The 18,944-nt window shown below is 38.4% G+C and overlaps 2 protein-coding genes across 2 annotated transcripts; both read right to left on the bottom strand.

Moving 5' to 3' along the window:
- Positions 1-280: 280 nt before the first annotated feature.
- Positions 281-12,215, bottom strand: ganabb (glucosidase II alpha subunit b). Its single transcript, XM_077247771.1, has 24 exons — positions 12,031-12,215; positions 10,797-10,898; positions 10,454-10,562; positions 10,075-10,202; positions 9,727-9,906; positions 9,392-9,464; positions 9,060-9,129; positions 8,085-8,181; positions 7,807-7,987; positions 7,567-7,720; positions 7,230-7,465; positions 6,987-7,113; positions 6,510-6,589; positions 5,726-5,866; positions 5,452-5,548; positions 5,239-5,340; positions 4,673-4,916; positions 4,478-4,542; positions 4,297-4,373; positions 3,849-3,923; positions 3,653-3,766; positions 3,433-3,545; positions 3,229-3,329; positions 281-1,393 (listed from the first exon to the last, which is right to left on the bottom strand). The coding sequence occupies exons 1-24, from the start codon at positions 12,051-12,053 to the stop codon at positions 1,287-1,289; spliced, it is 2,796 nt and encodes a 931-aa protein (XP_077103886.1). The 5' UTR covers positions 12,054-12,215; the 3' UTR covers positions 281-1,286.
- A 974-nt stretch (positions 12,216-13,189) lies between these two features.
- Positions 13,190-17,623, bottom strand: ints5 (integrator complex subunit 5). Its single transcript, XM_077247765.1, has 2 exons — positions 17,346-17,623; positions 13,190-16,560 (listed from the first exon to the last, which is right to left on the bottom strand). Exons 1-2 carry the CDS (start codon positions 17,420-17,422, stop codon positions 13,536-13,538), a joined length of 3,102 nt encoding a protein of 1,033 aa, XP_077103880.1. The 5' UTR covers positions 17,423-17,623; the 3' UTR covers positions 13,190-13,535.
- Between the last annotated feature and the right edge of the window lie 1,321 nt (positions 17,624-18,944).

The raw sequence follows: 18,944 nt of genomic DNA, 5'->3' as shown, positions 1-18,944 counted from the left end.
CATAAAGAGAAAACATGTTAAAATATAGTTTTACAACTGGGTGGGAGTGATATAATGATTAATATACATTAAACAAAATCGTCTGACATCGCTTATACATGACTACAAAAAATATTGTATTTTTATGAATCAACACAATCCAAGCTAAATTAGCCATTTCATTTATTTGTAATTACCTTTAATTTCAAGTTGGTCATTTTAAATGGAATTAGCAACCATCACAATGCTATAATTAGGCATAAATAAACAGATAAAAATGAGAGAAAACAAACAAATGCAGTTGGGAATGTACAGTTAATCTTTATTACCATATCATTTGATCATCCATTAATCAAAAATTTAGAAATTACATTTAGTCAAACATTTCCAGAACTTTCAGGGTCGCCCTCAAAAATGGAATGAAACCAACAAGAAAATCAGCAACACAGAGCAGTCGCATAGGATGGTCAAATGGGAATGTATACAAAGCAGAGGCCCTACCTAAAACACCTACTTCAGTCAAGTTAACAATTTATAGTGAATGACAATAAAATTAACTTCACAAATCTTCCCCATCACAGCTGAAATAATTATAAATGCCTGACTGTTTCATTCTGCTTTGCTGGCTCAAAATGAAAATCACCCTATCCACATATTCAAGTGCTCTACATAACAAAAATGGCACAAATTAAGCAACAAGACAAACTAAACTCACAGATTCAGTCAGTGGGTTATTCCCCTGTTAAAGAATCCAAACCCAAGAGCCCCAATCAAATTAACAAGGCCATAGAGCTTAATAGTAGTCTCTAAAACCCTTGATGTGCAAATGTGATCATAGTTTTAAAAAAATCTAGAGCTTTTTTTTTTAAATAAGAAAAACAGCAAAGATTTGTGAACCTGATTCCTTGAAAAGGAACAAATCTGTTAAAACAGATTAACTTACAGAGTTTAAACAATTAACACCCTCATTTGCAGCCCTGAAATTATTTAAATCCACTGCATAAATCAGTTAATCTGACTTTATCACTACTTTTTTACTACGTGAAATTAAAAACAAAGCCTTTGACTTGTGAATGACATTACATTTAAAATGGAAAGCATTTACTATCTGACCCTGCCATTTCTTTTTAGCACAAAAATCTCTGGCCCGCTGCAGCACTGTTCGCTTCTAAATTGTCATGATGATTTTGTAAGTGCTTAATGCGTTTATGAATTAAAAAAGTGCATTTTTCAATTTTCTTTATGGCTGATTTTTTTTTTTAATAGATCTTGTAATCTGGCCTTGGCTGCTGTAGAGATTTTGTGAGCTACTGCAGCAGCAGGGTCCAGTCGTTCCCGGCGTTCATCCCAGGTTTACGAAGGGTTAGCACTGACATGGAGGTATCAAACTCAAAATCCACAGGGGCTTCTTTACCTGTTTGAGAAAGTGTAAGAAGATTACAATACTATATCTGAAATATTGAGGTCATTGACATGGAAGTAAAAAAATGACAAATGTTTTTGAAACAAAAAAGCTTGTTGAATTGCACTACTTGAAAAAACATGCATAACCCTGCTTGCATTTTTATGGGCTGAAATTCAACATGGTTGTATATTTAAGCTGTGAATATTTAAAAAAACATTTCACACGTTTTCATTAATAAAAATTCAATAATCCATATTCACCTTTCAGATTTCACTTCCAAAATATTAATTCCGTTTAAAAATACAACTTCGACAGGCAATTTTCGGTCCATTTTATTTCGCTTTACAAATTCGCTTTACAAATTAAGTGGTTCAAATTCGACAGAAAATTCAACATTTCACATACGGGAACGGCAGGCATATCAGTCGATTGCCGATGGACAATCTCCATCAAGCTGTTATTCGCCTGACCAGCAGGGGTGCAAGCGGCCGTTGAAGGAAACTAGAAACGGCTGAGAGAGTCATTCATAAAAATGGATTTACAGAAATGGAGCAAGTGGTAAGTATTTGTGATGTTGATCAGGGCCAGTATATATGGAAAAGCTGTGTTTACATTTAAGTCTTCACAGTTAGTTTTGCACATGTAAGCAGCGTTCTCTACCGTGAACGAGATTATAATGTTATTCCCATAAAGCTGATGTACAGATAAAACGTTAAATCTGAGGTAGTAGACATTCTCTCGGTTGTTTAGTTTTCTTAACTTTATATTGCGGTGATGTGCTGAAGTACTAGTGTTTCCCTCAATACGTCATTCTCTAGGATTCCCCTGCGGTCAGGACACGCTTAATGGACTAACACAGTAATAAAAAAGACCAAACTCCCACCTTATTGGGGATGTAGGCTATACCAGATATAGGAACAGGTAAGTGGACTCAGAATATGAACGTAACGCGCTATTAATATTAACTGTTAACGCGCATATTAATATGAACGTAATATGAAGGTTCACAGCGAGCGATTCCCAGTGAAATATTGGCATAAAGTTGGCTTGACACTCGATATTCGCACTTTCAGGGACCGTCTCTAAAGTTATAACATTATAAAATAACATTATAATCTAGTTCACGGTAGAGAAAGCTGCTTACATGTGCAAAACTAACTGTGAAGACATAAATGTTAACACAGCTTTTGTTTTTTTATCAGCTTTTCCATATATATATATATATATATATATATATATATATATATATATATATATATACTGGCCCTGATAATCAACACAAATACTTACCGCTTGCTCTATTTCTGTAAATCCGTTTTTATTAATGAATGACTCATCAGTTGCTCTAGTTTTCTTCATCAAGCTTGCACCCCCTGCTGGTGAGGTCGACTGACAGCTATGGAGATTATCAATCGGCAATCTACTGACATTCATGCTGTTCCAGAAAGTCAAATGTTGAATTTTCTGTCGAATTTAAGCGAATTTGTAAAGCGAAATACAATGGAACTAAAATTGCCTGTCGAATATTATAGGTTGTATTTTTAAACAAATGATTATTTAGGAAGTGAAATCTGAAAGGTGATAATGGATTATTGAATTTTTATTTTTTGTGAAATGTTTTGAAATTAAATAGTCACAGCTTAAATATACAACCATGTTGAATTTCAGCCCATAAAAATGCAAGCAGGGTTCATGCAATGGATATTTTTTCAAGTAGTGCAATTGAATTCAAAAACATTTGTCATCATTTTACTTCCATAGTTTCTGATATTACAATGTTGAGCAGACCCAAAGTCCTTTTAATTATATAAATTCTCTCTGGCAGACCTGAATAAATATCTTACCATCCATTTTAAGAAGAACCTTTCTGGGCTTGCTGGCACCCAATATGAGAACTTTTTCAATCCATGAAGAAGTTAAGAACTTACAGTCTGGGCACAGGTTGCTGAAATTATAAATCATTTTTTTTATTAGTTAAAACTTTCTGAAGTAAGTTATACAGAATTTAATCCAAAAATGTTTGGACAATGAAAGATTAACATAAATACCTGGAGGTGAGAGCATTTTTGGCAAAGGTGAGTCTCCGGTGAATTAATTCTGTCTTTGTTTCATAGTTAAAACTATGGCCATCATCAATGTAGAGCTCACCTTCTGCAATTTTCTAAAGAGAGAGAGATAAAAAAAAATAAGTTAAATTAATCAGACAAATGGGTTTTATTCTGTTACACAATTTGTTTAATTAGTCAACAGAGAGAACTAGCTCTTTACCTTAGGGCTAAGGGCCACATACAAGGTGTATGGGTCATTTTCCATGCAAGTAGATGACCTTCGAACTCTGTCCTTCCGAGGGATGATAGAACCACCACGCTGGAACACTGGGATCTAAAAAAAAAGAAAAGAAAAGGAATTATAGTAGATATAAAACTCAAATTAACATTCTTTTTTTTTTAACAAGGAAGCTTACAGAGCTAAGAGTGACCGGGATGTAAAGATTCTGCACGCCATTGTGTTTTTGAAAGGTGTGGACATCATACCAAACCTGGATATGGACAAGAAAAACAAGAAGCATCAACATAGTAAAAGTATGATAAGTAAATGAACTGGAAAGTTAATCTTATAAAACTTTTTTTTTTTTTTTTTATATAAATTTCCAGTCATTCTAACATTAAAGCTCTCATGATGAGCACAGTTTTTACCTAGACACATTGATGGATTTGTCACATTTTATGTAAAAACAAACAAATAAGCTCTGGTTTATGTCACAGGGTAATGACCTATGACTTGCTATTTGCTATGACCAGTTGCTGGCAGATTACTAAGACATTTTGTTGCAAAAAATTTACATAATCACCCAGACTGCAATACTCATCAATATTTTTTATATCATTCAATTTTTAAGTCAACAGTATTACCTCTTCGGCTCCAGGAAGATAAGCAGTGACTCCACGAGAGCCTTCCTCTGTGACTGGGTGAACCAACAAATCCCTTCCTAAACAACAAAAAACAGAAACAGACTTCATCAAATACTCCTTTATAAATTATAGACTGACTCATATTAAACATTAACTAAAAACATCAATTTTTTTATCTCACCAATTAGGTATTCGTCATCAATGGTGAAAGTTGCTGTATCCTTTGGATAATCAACCCAAAGAGGTCTGAGACATGACAAAAAAGAAAAAGAGCACCAACGTAAAATGGAGCAGTACTTTTAACTACACAAACAATCCAGTCTACTTGAAATAATGAACAATATTCTAAACAAGCATTCATAGGGACTGTGCTCACCTCATGACTGGCATTCCGGTTCTGTGCGCATGGTAGAACAGCTGGTACCAGTATGGCAGAAGAGCGTAACGCTGGCGGATTACCTCACGAATGAGTGCCGTGTTCTCCGGACCAAACAGCCAGGGTTCCCTACGTGTGGTATCTAGATGGGCATGAGCACGGAAGAACGGCTGATATGCACCCGTTTGGTACCAGCGAACCAGAAGCTCAGAGCTGGGATTCTTAAAAAAGCCACCTACATCAGCTGGGTGCAAGAAGAGAGAGATCAATTATTAGCATGATTGCAGAAAGATAAAGTTACACACATGTACTTTGCATTATACATGGAATCTGTCTGCAGACTTGGTGTAGAATGGAAACCTCTATTAATCGAAATATACACATGCACCTGCTAATTATGCGTTTGTTGTTAAAAGTTTTGCCTGATTTGATTGTGCTTTCAGCTATTAGTGAAACTCTAATATTTATTTTAGCATGTTAAAATCCATTTCTCCCCAAAATCAGCACAGAAAATGAAATTTCGTTCGGGCCTAGTTATCGTCACCACTACAAAGTTAATGACTGACCTCCACAAAACGAGATGCCCACAAGCCCAAGACTGAGACACATGGGAATAGAAATCTTCAGATGGTCCCACTCAGCTGCATTATCACCAGTCCAGACAGCACCTGATGAAAATACACAAACCTTAATGTCTCTTGCACACATCATGTAGAATAAAATGATGATGGTGTTTCAAGCTTTAAGTTTAGTGTGCACAAACAACCACATGGATTCACCATATCTCTGAGAGCCAGCAAAAAAGGCTCTGGTCAGCACAAAAGGCCTTTCAACTCCACCAGATCGTTGAACTTGACCTTCGGCAGTGGCCCTTTGCTGCATTAAGGAGAAGAAGAAAATAAGTATTTATTTTTGAAGAACATTTAAAGCAGGTGGTAGATTATAAAATAATTATAACGATTTATGTTTCTCCTTATATTAGAAGTTATAATTTATTATAAGCTACAAAATAATCTACATGTTGGTTCTCATACATCTTGCAGAATTCCTCACCACATAAAGTCCATAGATATTGTGTATGTCTCTGTGCTCCCAGTTTCCATGTAGCGCATCTTTGTGCATAGTGACCTCTGGGCCATTGAACACGGACGGCTCATTCATGTCATTCCAAGTAAAGAGGTTCTCCATTGAGCCCTGAAAAGCAACATGTAGAGTTGTGACAATGCGATTTGTTTTGTCGTTTTCACTTTTAACTTCGTGTCCTAACCAGAAGTGAGGCAACAACTTCCAATGAAAAAGAAATTTGTCTCTTCACGCTGAGTGCAAAACTGCACAAAACCACTAGGAAGATATACCATATTAATGTATAATAATTAGGAATGGGAGACATTAGACATTGAGATTTCACAGTGAGAAAGACCACCCAACAGAAACCAGTTATTGATGTCCTTCACAGTTTGGTGAACAGCCTTGATATGAACAAGTCTATATTCAAAATCTGTTTGTGTATTCCGCTTTGAACTTATTCTTGCTCTCTGATTTTGAGAGCGTAAGCACTTCACACTCTTCTTGAACAGTCAGATGTCGAGGGGAAATGGAGCATAAGACATAAAAGCATCACCACATCCTGTCTGGGTGAGATGAGGGGAGAAACAGGTAGAGCTACAACATCTGCTTGAATAATTTTTCTGCAACCATTAGAACATTAGAATGATAAGGAAATCATTCATTCAATCTAACACTCTTTTTTGCCTAGACTGTTATGATTTAACAGTTTCAGATCCTTTTTTTTTAATCAGGGATTTTACTTTTGAGATTGACAACAGAAAAGTCTCACCTCATACTGATCATAGGAGAACATGCTGGCCCACCAGGCCCGCATTTCTGGATTTGTAAAGTCTGGGTAACCAGAGTTTCCTGTGATAAGACCATGCCAAATCAATGAGACATGCATTTAAACAACAATAAATGTTATATTAAGCATCTTATCACAAATACCACATATATGTTTTTAAGTCATAGTGAAATTACTTAAACTACCTTTTAAGAGATTTTTGTCAGTAAGATTTCCTTTTTAAAGAAATTAATACTTTTATTCAGCAAGGATGCATTAAATTGATCAAAGGTGACGGTCAAAATGTCCAAAAAAAATGGCCTTGCCATCACAAGATCAAATTACATTTTCAAATATTAAAATAGAAAAACAGTTCTTAAATTGCTATAGTTCACAATATAACTGTTTTTACTGTATTTCTGATCAAATAAATACAACCTTGGTGAGCATAAGAGAAATTACATTTAAAAAACTTCTCACCTGGCCAGCACCATCCTTCATAATTTCCACCATCTTTGTTCTTAGTGTAGAAGTCCTTAGAAGTAATCTCGTTGTGGATCTTGTAGCCACTATCAACCTTAATGTGAGGATCCACTATAGCCACCATCTAAAACAAAATTGTCATCACAAAATCTTTCAATCAGACTCTTCTTCATACTTATGAATGCTTAGAAGAAAACCATACCATACTACAGTTATAAAAACAACAGTGGCGTGGCTCACCTTGCGTCTCTTGTCCATTAGGCCCTGAAGCATCTCTTTAGGCTGAGAGAACTTGTGTGGATCCCAGGTGAAGTAGCGCTTGCCATCGGCATGCTCGATGTCAAGCCAGATGAAGTCATAAGGGATGTCATATCGGTCAAAGCCTTGGTCCACTGACTTCACATCCTCCTGGTCGTTATAGTTCCAGCGACACTGGTGGTAGCCCAGACTGGCCAGAGGAGGGAAGGACTGGGTGCCTAGATATGACAAAACACACACAATATACTTGATTCAGATCTGTACAGGGATTTGTGAATGGTTTGGTTGGTGTAGTTTAGAGCTCATAGCTGGCATTTACCTGTGAGAGAGGCGTACTGTAAGAAGACATCTGATGGTTTGGGCCCAAGCATGATGAAGACATCAATGATACCACTCTCAGAGAGCCAACGGATGTCCGTCTGAGGAGTCTCACTGGAGCCTTGAACAAAGTCTAGCATCTTACCAAAGACAGTCTGAAAGGAAAGACAAAATTAACCATCGAAGAGTTTTAAATACACTATAATAAGAGACAACACAGAAAGCCCTATTGACCTCCTACCTTTCCTGCTGTATTAGAACTGATGTCAACCCAGGTCTCAGCTGCATTAAGCCAGAAAATACCCATGGTTCTCTGCGTGTTATGGGCTAGCATTACAGGTACAGATCCATACAAGGCCATAGGGTTATAGAGCTCATACTGAAACACATCTAGATTATACAGTCTGTATGGATCGCCTCCACTAAGAAAAAAAAGGAGGAAAATTTTTACATATCCATTTTTACATATCCATTTTTATAAGAGATATGTTTTGATTTTGTACTAAGACATCTACTCACTCTGTAGTTTTGAGTTTTAGGTTGTCAGCATGCTCTGGAATACCGTATACATGTTCAACACCCGGCAAGGAGAAGTCTAAACTTATTGATGTGGGGCCTAAGGAAATATTTCAAACAAAATCAACACAGATGATAATCATTAGTATGTAGTCTTATCAGAGATAAAAATGTTCAAGTGAACTTTTAAATATAATTATTAGCATTTAATTACTGTGTGAAAGTAATCAATCAAGTAATCAAAATGTAAGTCCATCTCTGTTAGCTTCGAAGCCATCTATATGCTCCAATATGTTATAATGTACTCCAAAAGTTTAATACATACCATTCAAGGGTTGGGGTCAGTAATATTTCAGAAGTTAATACTTTTATTTCGCAAGGATGCATTAAACAGACCAAAATTGACAGTAAATACATTTATGTTGTTATATTTTAAATAAGTGCTTCTATTTTGAACTTTTTATTCATCAAATAGTCCTGAAAAAAAGATCCCAGTTTCCACAAAAATATTAAGCAGCACAAATTTTTTCAACATTTACAATAAGAAGAAATGTTTTGAAAGCAACAAATATTAGAATGCATATTAGAATGAAATTCATCTTTCAGAATAAATTACATTTTAAAATAACTCTCAATATTACTATATTTACTGATTTTGTTATCAAATAAATAAAGCCTTAGTGAGCATAAGAGACTTCTTTCAAAAACATTAAAAAATCTTACCGACCCCAAACTTTTACATGGTAGTGTACACTTAAAATTAGCATTTTCTCTTCTGGGGAATCAGACCAAAAATATTGATGACTCATATAAACTAAAGTCAATTGGCTGCTTTAAAAAAAAAAGAAAAAAAAAAGGAATAAACCCTTTGAGATGTTTCACCAAAACTTTGTTTTAATAAGAAACGCTTAAATACTGATAAGAAAACTGCATTCCTCAAGCAGTTTCATGAGTCTTTTAACTGACATAGAAACATACCATTTGGTTTGGTATCTGTATGAGATTTAAATGTCTCTTCCCACAGACCATCTTCCTCTTTATCTTCATCCTATTGTGTGGGAAAATATGAAAAAAAAAAACTGGTTTGAATTCTCAAATGCATAAAGTTGCAATATGATGTTCATCAAGTAATACTTCTTTAGCTACTGTGGTACTTTCACACACGTCAGTGTTGCATAATCGCTACATTTAGCTGTTAAACCAGATCAGGTGCAACAACCGGATGTGTTGGTTTTAACTGAAGACGTGGAAAGATGACACTGAATCATTTACCTGAGCACACCCACAAACGCACGCATACAGCTACTGACCTTCTCGTCTTCATCTTGCTGTTGATCTCCATCGGCACTCTCTTTAACCTCAGCACCATCTGGTTGTGCTTGCCTTTGATAAAACACCACAAAAACACAAAAGAGAGATTAATCGAATATATTTCTGAAGGATCATGTGACACTAAAGACTGGGGTGAATTCAGATTTGGCCTCAAAGTAATAAATTACATTAAAAAAATATTGAATTGTAATTATATTTTACTATTTTTCCTGTGTTTTTGATCAAATAAATGGAGCCTTGGTGAGCATAAGATGCGGAAGATAAGATGTATGCTTCCCAGCTTCCAAATAGGAGAGAAAAACTCAATGCTCACGTGTCCTTGTGAAGTCGCAGGTGCTCAAAGGCCAGCAGGCCGCGAGAGTTGAGGGATAGCAGCACCTCTGGCCCCTCCATGATGTCTAGCCTAAATGGACGGGCACTAACAATCAACCTCTGGCTCTCTGCTCCCAGAGACAACACAACGCCATTTTCATCCTTAGACAAAAATGAGAGACTGAGGAAAGAGATACAGAGAGAGAAAAAATGAGGTAGACAGAGGAATCAGAGTAAAAGGAAAGAAGCGGAGATGGGCCGAGGTTACTCAGAGGAACACAATAAATCATGATGTGTTTGACTGTTCTCTGAATTTCATTGTGCACTCTCGGATCAGAGACACACTCACGGCTCAGTAGGGGGCTCTGCTATGAGCACGTCTGGCACCTCAAAGCGAGGCTTCAGAGGTTTCAACTCATTTATCTTCACCCGCGTCATATTCCCCTGCAGTCTGTAGAGCTCCAATAGCAAGTGCACCTGCAAACAGCAAGAAAGCAGACCAAATCTTGACTTTTGTAACAAAATATTGTAACAAGAGGGGCACACTAAAGTCTTCTATGGTTTGACCATAAAATAAAAAACGACCGTGAGCAAAGTGAATAAACCAGTGAATATCAAGAAATGCTGCAGCTCTTTTAATAATAATAATTTAAATTTAAAAAAACACACAAAACACTGTGAAAGTCCTGTTTTGAGAGGTATCTCTTAAAGGAGAGCATGAAACAAACCTTGTTGTTGTCATTGATAAGCTGGAGGGTTAGTCGGGAGTCACTGAGCTCCAAAGTGTCCAGAAGAGCACGATATGGGGACTGACCCGGTTTGAGCGCCCGTTGACGTCTATGGACAATCAGATGCAAAAATCAATGTATATGTAGAGTCTTTGTAGATGCAAGTAAAGCACTATCTAATCTACCACAACTGAGTACAGGGTGGATAACTTTCATTTTAAGTATGTCGGAATACTACAATAATGAGTATTTGTGATCTTTGACAGGATTTTTGAAATGAAATGCTAGTTGTACACTGTAGAGGTCATCTATACAGTACTGGTTTACAGTATAACTGACATACTTGCAGAAGGCACTCTGATCGCAGGTTTTAAAGTTTCCCCGATCCACAGCAAAGGCGCTGCTGAACAACAGACACACACAGAACACAGACAGCAGCCCCATCCTTTAAAAAAAAAAAGAGAGAGAGTTTAAATTAGAGTAGGTTACTGATATGGATCAGGTTTGAGTAATGAATGAGCAGAGTGGGAGAGTAATGAATGAGCAGTCAATAAAAGAGTGCTATGTTCACTTCCTTTCTTGCCACCATTGATCATTTCCTTGCCTGTAATTAGACGATGACCAGGGTGGAAAACGAAAACCTGCAGCCACCTGAATGCATGTTCATAATGGCTGGTAATTTTGCTTTATGCAAATGACAATCGACCTCCTCAAACCAACCCCAGACTATCTCAAGTTTGTGCAACAGAAATGGCATCAAGAATAAAAAGGCACTCTGGATTCACTTAAAAATGACATTTGTGCAATTTGAAATATTTTTGGCCCTTTTAGTACTGGGGTATCATTATCATTCAGAGCAGGATCAGAGATAAACAAAATGCAAACTTTTCTATTTGAGTGTGTACTTTTTTTTTTTTTAAGAAAAAGCTGTTCCCAATCAAAAATAGATCAAAGTCCTGGCAGAGTGCAGAAAATGTGACGGGGGAAAAAGGATAACAGCTGTCATGATGTAACATATCATTTGATAAATTTAAAAAAAAAAGTTAATAAATGTAGTAAAAATGTAAACTAAATACTCATATCGCTCCCTAAATCTTAACCCTTTTTAACTAAAAAATCATAAATGACGGGTGGGTTTTAGTCTCAACTAGAGCTGGATATAATATTCTGCAAACTGTTTGGATTTAATCATTGTAATTTACACAGATCAAACAACTAAAATCTCGACCCCCTCCTATTGCATTTAACGTTTTATAATTTAAAAAAATCAACGCTAGGATGAGATGTAAATAATTAATGCAATAAGATATTCGTATGGACTAAATTAAATCAACCCTAAATGTGTATAAAGACACCATGTCCTATTAATTAAAACATGACTCGTCATAATGCCAGCGATAGCTCAGCCACGCATTCACATCTAACGTTACTTCTCGCTTCCTCGGTCAACACCTGCAGTAGATTTACAGCCCAGCGCCCACACGAACTGCTCATCGATTAGCTTGAAATGAAGACAGATAAAACTCAAAAAAGGCATGAAGACGAACTGATATGATAGCCAAAATTCTTTGTTTTACCTTTCAATGGAGATAACCGCCATCTTGGACTGACACACAGCGTTAAGCCCAGCCTCCCGGAGTTTGGTAGTTAGCGTGTTTGCAAGAATACTATTGTGTGACAACCGAGTCCCTTTAGACCACTCTTACCATGGAAACGAATCCATCTGATATGTATGCTTGAGTAGGCTACACCAGATAATTGTGTGATGAAACTACATACTGTTTGGCATTCAGCACAATTGCAGTTCTCTATTTCATCACGTCAATTTCTAGTTGTTATGTTATGATTAACTAGACAGTTTCTGACGATTAAGACAATTTAGACCTACATTAACAGCACAAAACCTATATGCCACTGGTTAAATGGATAGTTCACCCAAAAGTGATAATTCTGTCATTAATTACTCGCCCTCATGTCGTTCCAAACCTGTAAGACTTTCGTTCATCAACACAAATGAATATCTTTTTGATGAAATCTGAGAGTTTTCTGTCCCTCCATTGATAGCTACGCAACTACCACTTTGACATCAAAAAGTTCATAAAGAGATTGTAAAACTAATCCATATGACTCGAGTGATTTAGTCCAGATTTTCTTAAGAGACACAAATGCTTTAAATTATGAACAGATTGATCAGCGAACATAAACAGAAACACATTTGAACCCGTTTGGTACGCAAGAACAACAAACTTCTTGCGGAAGCTCAAACATGCTGCGTAACACACGAGAATGAACCTCATTGGTTCTTGCACGTCTATTTACCTCAACTGCTGTGTTGATGAATATTTATTTGCAAATAAAAGCCTTAATTGAATCTGTTCATAATATAAAGTGATCGTGTCTCTTCAAAGAATTTGGACTAAGGCGCTCAATTAATATGGATTAGTTTACGACCTCTTTATAAACTTTATAAATCAAAGTGTCAGATGTGTATCTAAAAATGGAGCGACAGAATGCTCTCATATTTCATCAAAAAATCTTCTTTTGTGTTCTGAAGATGAACGAAAGTCTTACAGGTTTGGAACAACATGAGGGTGAGCAATGACAGAATTTAAATTTTTGGGTGAACTATCCCTTTAATACTAGACAGGCTAGTTAATGTGGCATTTAGGCTACTTTTTATTTAATACCCATTTTGGTATTTTTGTAAAAAAAAAAAAAAAAAAAAAACAAGAGGCATTTTTATGTGGTTTCATTTTTTTATTTTTACTGTTTTCCACACAGAAACAAAAAGAAAATAAGGAATTGCAAAAACAGATTTTTTAAGTGTCTTACACTGATGTAATCATACATCTTTTTTTCAGTGCTTAGTAAAAAAAAAACTCTACAGAAAGCTAGACAGGATACAAAAAGGATTAAAAAAAGCTAGGCAGGGGAAAAAATCTGATCTGGTTAGCTCTTAAAACGTAGAAATATCAATTTCACACCTAAGTTAACACTATGTAGAAAAATATCTGAATATAAAAAAAAAGGTTGTGACACTGGAACCAGGGGTTTTAACACCATACTCATAATTTGACAGTCATCAAACTCGAAACCTCCAGCAAAGGTGTCCTAGTCGGTCAATGTTCTTATGCAGAACACTGTGGATGGGTGCAATATAGCGTGCAACATCACCATCCCGTGAAAAATCACGAAAAAAAAGTCCTTGGTCAGCACAGAAGGTAAATTTCTGTGGCATTGGGCTGTTACCCCGCATGTACTCCCATACGCCCAACAGCAGTAGCCTAACTTCAAAGGGTGAGAGGAGAGGGAAGACCTCATGGATGTTACTCAACACTGGTGGTAGTAGCTGGCCTTCGCCCATACATGATACAAGCAAACATGAGGTCTGAAGGGCCCAGGGGGAGTCTGACACTGCTGGTTCCCTTGACGCTTCCCAGTGAGCCAGTAAGGTGGAAAGTAGAGCCCTTAAAATGACAGAGCAGTAGCAGAGAGCTGGACGTCCAGCTGCGACCACCCGGAGGAGGTGGAACAGCACAGGGTTACTTTCAAAGCACCGACGAATGTGTATGTCTCGCTCAACTGTTGTTTTTGCATGTTCTTCTGGAGGCCAGGACAGTTCTCCATTTGCTACATCTGGGCAGATGTTCTCTACCAGGGTTACGGCAATTACCTTTGCAGCTTCAGCATTAATTGGGGGAAGTTCATCAGAAATGAGAGGTTCACTAGAAGGGAAGCAGCCATTACTGGTACCTACAGCAGAGCCATTTTTAGCATTGCCAGAAGGGCTTCCTCCAACTGAACTACAGCACTGAACCATGACTGCAAGCAAAGTCTGCATATTCTGATTGATTCTATCTGGGTCTGGTTGTGAGGGAGTATACGGAGGTTTCAAACCCTTTCCAATTACTCCAGCGTGGAAAACGGACCACACATTACCAGAGAAGTTAACAGAAGTGCCAAATTTGCAGTTGACGTCCAATAGGGAGATGCCCAAGTCTGGGACAAGGTTGGGTGACTGTGTGGTGTCATCAGCTGGGTTTTCCTGCAGACCTCCAAACAAATCTTGGTTGCCTTTGTGCAGAGCTCCCTCCACCAGTTGTTGCAGCACAGCTTTTTGAGTCAAAGGAGAGTAGGCCGCAAGACGTGACAACAGTCGCATGGAGTAGCCCACTTCCTCTTCCCCAAACTTAAGGCTCTCACATTGCAGTCGTAAACACACAAAGAAATGTGACACTGCTGCTCTACATATCAGCAACAGATGAGCTGGAGAGCAAGCTCTGGGAAGCTGGCTGCACGAGAGCAGACGGACAGCTGCCTTGGAAACCATGTTGTCACCATGAAGAAGCAATGGGCAGAAATCCTGAAGGTGGCTGGAAACGGCGACTCTGACTTGTGCAGCCATCAATGACTGAGGTGAACTCCCCATTGTAGCCCCTCCATTTTTACGATCCTCCTCTTGGCTCTGTACTGCAGTAGCCAAGTTGTTCAGGAGTTGAGCCAACTCTTTGTTGTCAAGGGTTTGAGTGTGGATCTGGGCAACACAGCGGGCTACTGTTGAGGGAAGCAACCCAGAAAGTGAAGTGGAAAGTGGGGTGTACAATTGTGAGGCTAGAGCGAGCTCCTCTGGGTTTCGGGCTTGAGTGAAAAGCTGACACAAAGCTTCAGTGGCCACGCTCGGGCCGCCATACACTGATAGCAGACACAGGAGCTGATGCAACCATAGGTGCCTCTTACGCTCAAGCCGGAGTGTTTCAGCACACAGATCACCTATGTGTCCCTGGAGCTCCTCTAGAAATGGGATCACTTGTGGCATTGCTGAAGCAGCAGAGGACTGAGGGAAGGGTTCATCACCCTCTGGACGGTTGTGCACCAGCTTGTGAAGATGTAGCAGAAGCATTTGCAGTAAGCGGTCACAGGCTTCTCGAATACTATCATGAGGAGAGGGTGTAGGGCCTGATATAATCACTGAAGGTGGTGTGGCAGTGTCCGCAAGGAACTTTAGCACTCTTGCTCCACCCGAAGGGCTTTGGCTAATGAGATGTACCGCTAAACCCAACATATTCTCGACTTCCTCCCGGGGCAAGGCCTGGAACTGAGCCTGGAGTTGAACTAGAACAGGTGGTCTGAGAAACTCCACCAACTCTGCAGAAACGGCACCCAGGAGAGTAGGGGAAAGAGCAGCCAGTTGAAGCAAGAAAGGTACAGTGGCCCTGCGGAGATGAGGAGAGTTCTCCCACCCGGCTGCCCCGGATGAATGCGGAGGTACATTTTGAGGGGGTGGAGACAGACTATCCTGAAACATCCTGAGAAGCTCTTTCTTGATGCTATCAGAATGTCTGGAGGCCAAGTGCCCAAGGATACCAACCACTGAGCCTATTTTTGGGACTCTACAGCTCTTGTCTATTGTCTGCTGTTGGTTGGCCTTCTCAGCAGAGGAATACCCATGCGCATAAAAGTCTTTGAGGCCACAAGCCAGCACCCTGCTGATAATAGTGCCAGGAAAAGCTGAACCAATGTGAGCGACAACCCAGTCAAAATGAGGGGAGTGTTGGACAGAGGTATCCAGCAAGGCATCCACACAGGCATCGGGGCACCAGGCCAACATGGCTGCTAGACACTGAGAGTAGCACTCCATAAGTGAGCGAGTGGCTGCACACGACATCCAAAGCTGCAACAGCTCATTCAGGCTGGACGAGTGAGGAGCTGCCCGTCGTCCTGCATGCTTGCTGCTAAGCTGGCCAAGAAGGTCTACGGCCCATGTGGACACAAGGGGAGCCCAAGCTTTAGGACTAAGCTTGATAAATTCTGAGAGGACTGCATGGACTTCTTTAATAACATCCTCCAAATTGGATACACTGGGGCTGCATCCTCCACTTGTACCGGTTCCTCCATTTTCACCCTCCGCCTCCAAATCTTGAAGAAAGGACGCAACATATTCATCATAAACTCCCCTTAGGTGCTCCAAGACAGCTCCACGGCAGGCTGGCACAGTTCGAAGGAGCCGTACTGCACAGCGGGCATGATCCCGAACACTGAGTTTCCGTCCCTGTGTCTGGTCAACGCCACTGATGAAAGCTTTAATTTCTAAAGCCAGCTCTTGAGGACTGATGGAAAAGGGGAAAAAATGACAGTTGGTACAGAATTTTTTGTAACAAATTACCTTTTTTAAACACTTATGCACATATCCTAACATAACCCAAATTTCTTAATACAACTTATATTCATATCAAGCAGTGACAGCAGTGAGACATGCTAGGCTATCTCCAATACTACTTTAAAATCATGCCGTTTTATGACCATGTACTTATAGAGAAACATGGTATGTTTGTACTAACCACTGTATTTAAAAATTTATTCATAACATATTTTAAATGTTCTAATTATATAAAATGTATTAAGTTAAATATTGTAATATATTATAGCCAAAACAATGGTTTGAAATGTTTTACATTTGTGCTGTTTAATTAATTATTTCATAACAGTTTAAATTTTAGAAGCCTGTAATAGGCTATTTTAGTTCACTTTCCAACAAATCACTTTTTTTTTTAAATCTGAAATAACAGAAATGCAATGACAGAAGTGCAATGAATGGCACTGCATCCAAAATGGACATGCAATTACCATAAGCATTTTCGAGTAGTTATGCCTAAACCTGTACTGACCTATTAGACTGAAGTTGTAAAACGCCTGCAGGCTGAATAATTAACTATTTATACTTAAAGATGAGAATAAACATGAACAAATTACCTTAATGACAGTAAAATGAGAAAGATACGTTCTTCCTTTATACAGATAATGCAGTTAAATGCAAACTGGAGTTCCTTCCATAAACTGAAGCATTAATGTATGAGTTAGTGGTAAACTGTAAGACTATTATATTATTGCTCACCTGTAATTGTTTAGCGAAGTATTGCAGTGAGACTTCTGCATGGCTGACATGGCATCCCCCTCGAATATCGCGGACATCGTTTATATTTTTAAGTAAAATACACCATGAAAATATATTTTACATAAAAAAATAACAACTACAATGGCAAATTGTGCGTGGAAAGTGCAGCCGTTGCCAGTTTTAATTAACAGCGTTTCAAAAAACGATGCACCAGACAGTGTGTAAACCTGGTGTAAACGGTGTAAACTCACTCACATTCTTTCGCCACATGGGAAATTACGCTTTGGTTACACATATCGCCCTCTGTCGTTTAGGAGAGCTCTTTTGTTTGAAACTGCAGCCTCCGGTGCTGCAGTGGCTGGCTTTGGAATTATTGCTGCTGTTGCTGCTTTTGCTTTTTTGGGTTCAAAAAACAAAGAAAAGCAGAAACACTCAGTATTGGGAAATGAAGAACTGAAAGCTCAATTGTGGAGGTCTTTTGGAAGTCAGTAAATTATTTGATGCATCTGATAGAAATAATTAAAATTGATGTAATAACTTGGCAGGCATAGTTTTATTAGCACAATGTAAAGATTCATAAACCGAATGGATGTACAATCTGTGATGTTGTTTGGTAACTCAATAATAGTGCATTTTATTTTTGATCATTTAGTTTTTTAATGAACTTTTAAGCACTTTTATAATATAATCCAAATGCAAAATATTTGACCAAATCAATTTTAAACAAACTGCTGTGTTGCTATTTTGTGCCAATAAATATTTGACTAAATAAGATAAACTGGCAACATTACGCAGAGCTGAGCGTCTACGGAAACGCTCAAAAAGAAGGAACGTGAGAGGGCTAATTTCTATAAAGACCCATTCAAATTCGTAAAGAAGTTATTCACAAGGGAGAGGAATGGCACTTTAAAAGCATCTAGGGTTGAGCTAGAGAGATATTTGGAGGAAACGCATACAAATGCAAAAAGGCATGAGCCTATGTCAATTCCATCAGACATACCACCTATCAACCCACCAGAATACCAAATGGAGGTCTGTGCACCTAAGTGGAAAGAGGTAGAGCAGGCTGTGAGAAAGGCAAGGGCTTCATCATCTCCAGGGCCTAATGGAGCTCCGTACAGAGTGTACAAGAGTGCTTCAGGAGTTCTACGAATTCTGTGGAAATTGATAAAAGTGGCATGGGAAAAACAGGTTGTACCTAGAGCATGGCGCAGAGCAGGTGGAGTCTTTATACCTAAAGAATAAGATGCTACAAGCATCAGTCAGTTTCGTCCTATTTCACTATTAAACGGTGAAGGTAAGATTTTCTTCAGCATTGTTGCCCAGAGATTGTCCACCTACCTATTAAAGAATGGCTTCATTGACACTTCAGTTCAAAAAGCGGGAATTCCAGAGTTCTCAGGATGCTTAGAACACAACAATGTTATCTGGCAACGAATTCAGTCAGCAAAAAAGGAGAGGAAGGAGCTCCATGTGACATTCCTGGATATGGCTAATGCATATGGTTCAGTGCCACATGAGCTTCTTTGGGCAGCATTTGATTTTTTCAGAGTACCAATGTCAATAACAAATTTAGTGAAAGCCTATTTTGGAGATTTG

Source organism: Siphateles boraxobius, unplaced genomic scaffold, assembly GCF_051911475.1.
Source record: "Siphateles boraxobius isolate OS27281-9 unplaced genomic scaffold, OSU_SipBor_1 3, whole genome shotgun sequence".
NCBI lineage: Eukaryota > Metazoa > Chordata > Actinopteri > Cypriniformes > Leuciscidae > Siphateles > Siphateles boraxobius.
Note: the sequence above shows the minus strand (reverse complement) of the source record. Positions and strands in the feature narration are given on the sequence as shown.

Excerpts from the sequence above, each read along its gene's own strand:
- ganabb (XM_077247771.1), bottom strand. The coding sequence starts at position 12,053 with ATGGCGGTTATCTCCATTGAAAG. Across the intron at positions 4,374-4,477 it reads TGATGACGAATACCTAATTG|GAAGGGATTTGTTGGTTCAC; the intron begins GTGAGATAAAAA and ends TTTGTTGTTTAG. Across the intron at positions 3,546-3,652 it reads ATGTGGCCCTTAGCCCTAAG|AAAATTGCAGAAGGTGAGCT; the intron begins GTAAAGAGCTAG and ends CTCTCTCTTTAG.
- ints5 (XM_077247765.1), bottom strand. The coding sequence starts at position 17,422 with ATGTCCGCGATATTCGAGGGGGATGCCATGTCAGCCATGCAGAAGTCT. Across the intron at positions 16,561-17,345 it reads ACTTCGCTAAACAATTACAG|TCCTCAAGAGCTGGCTTTAG; the intron begins GTGAGCAATAAT and ends CTTTTCCATCAG.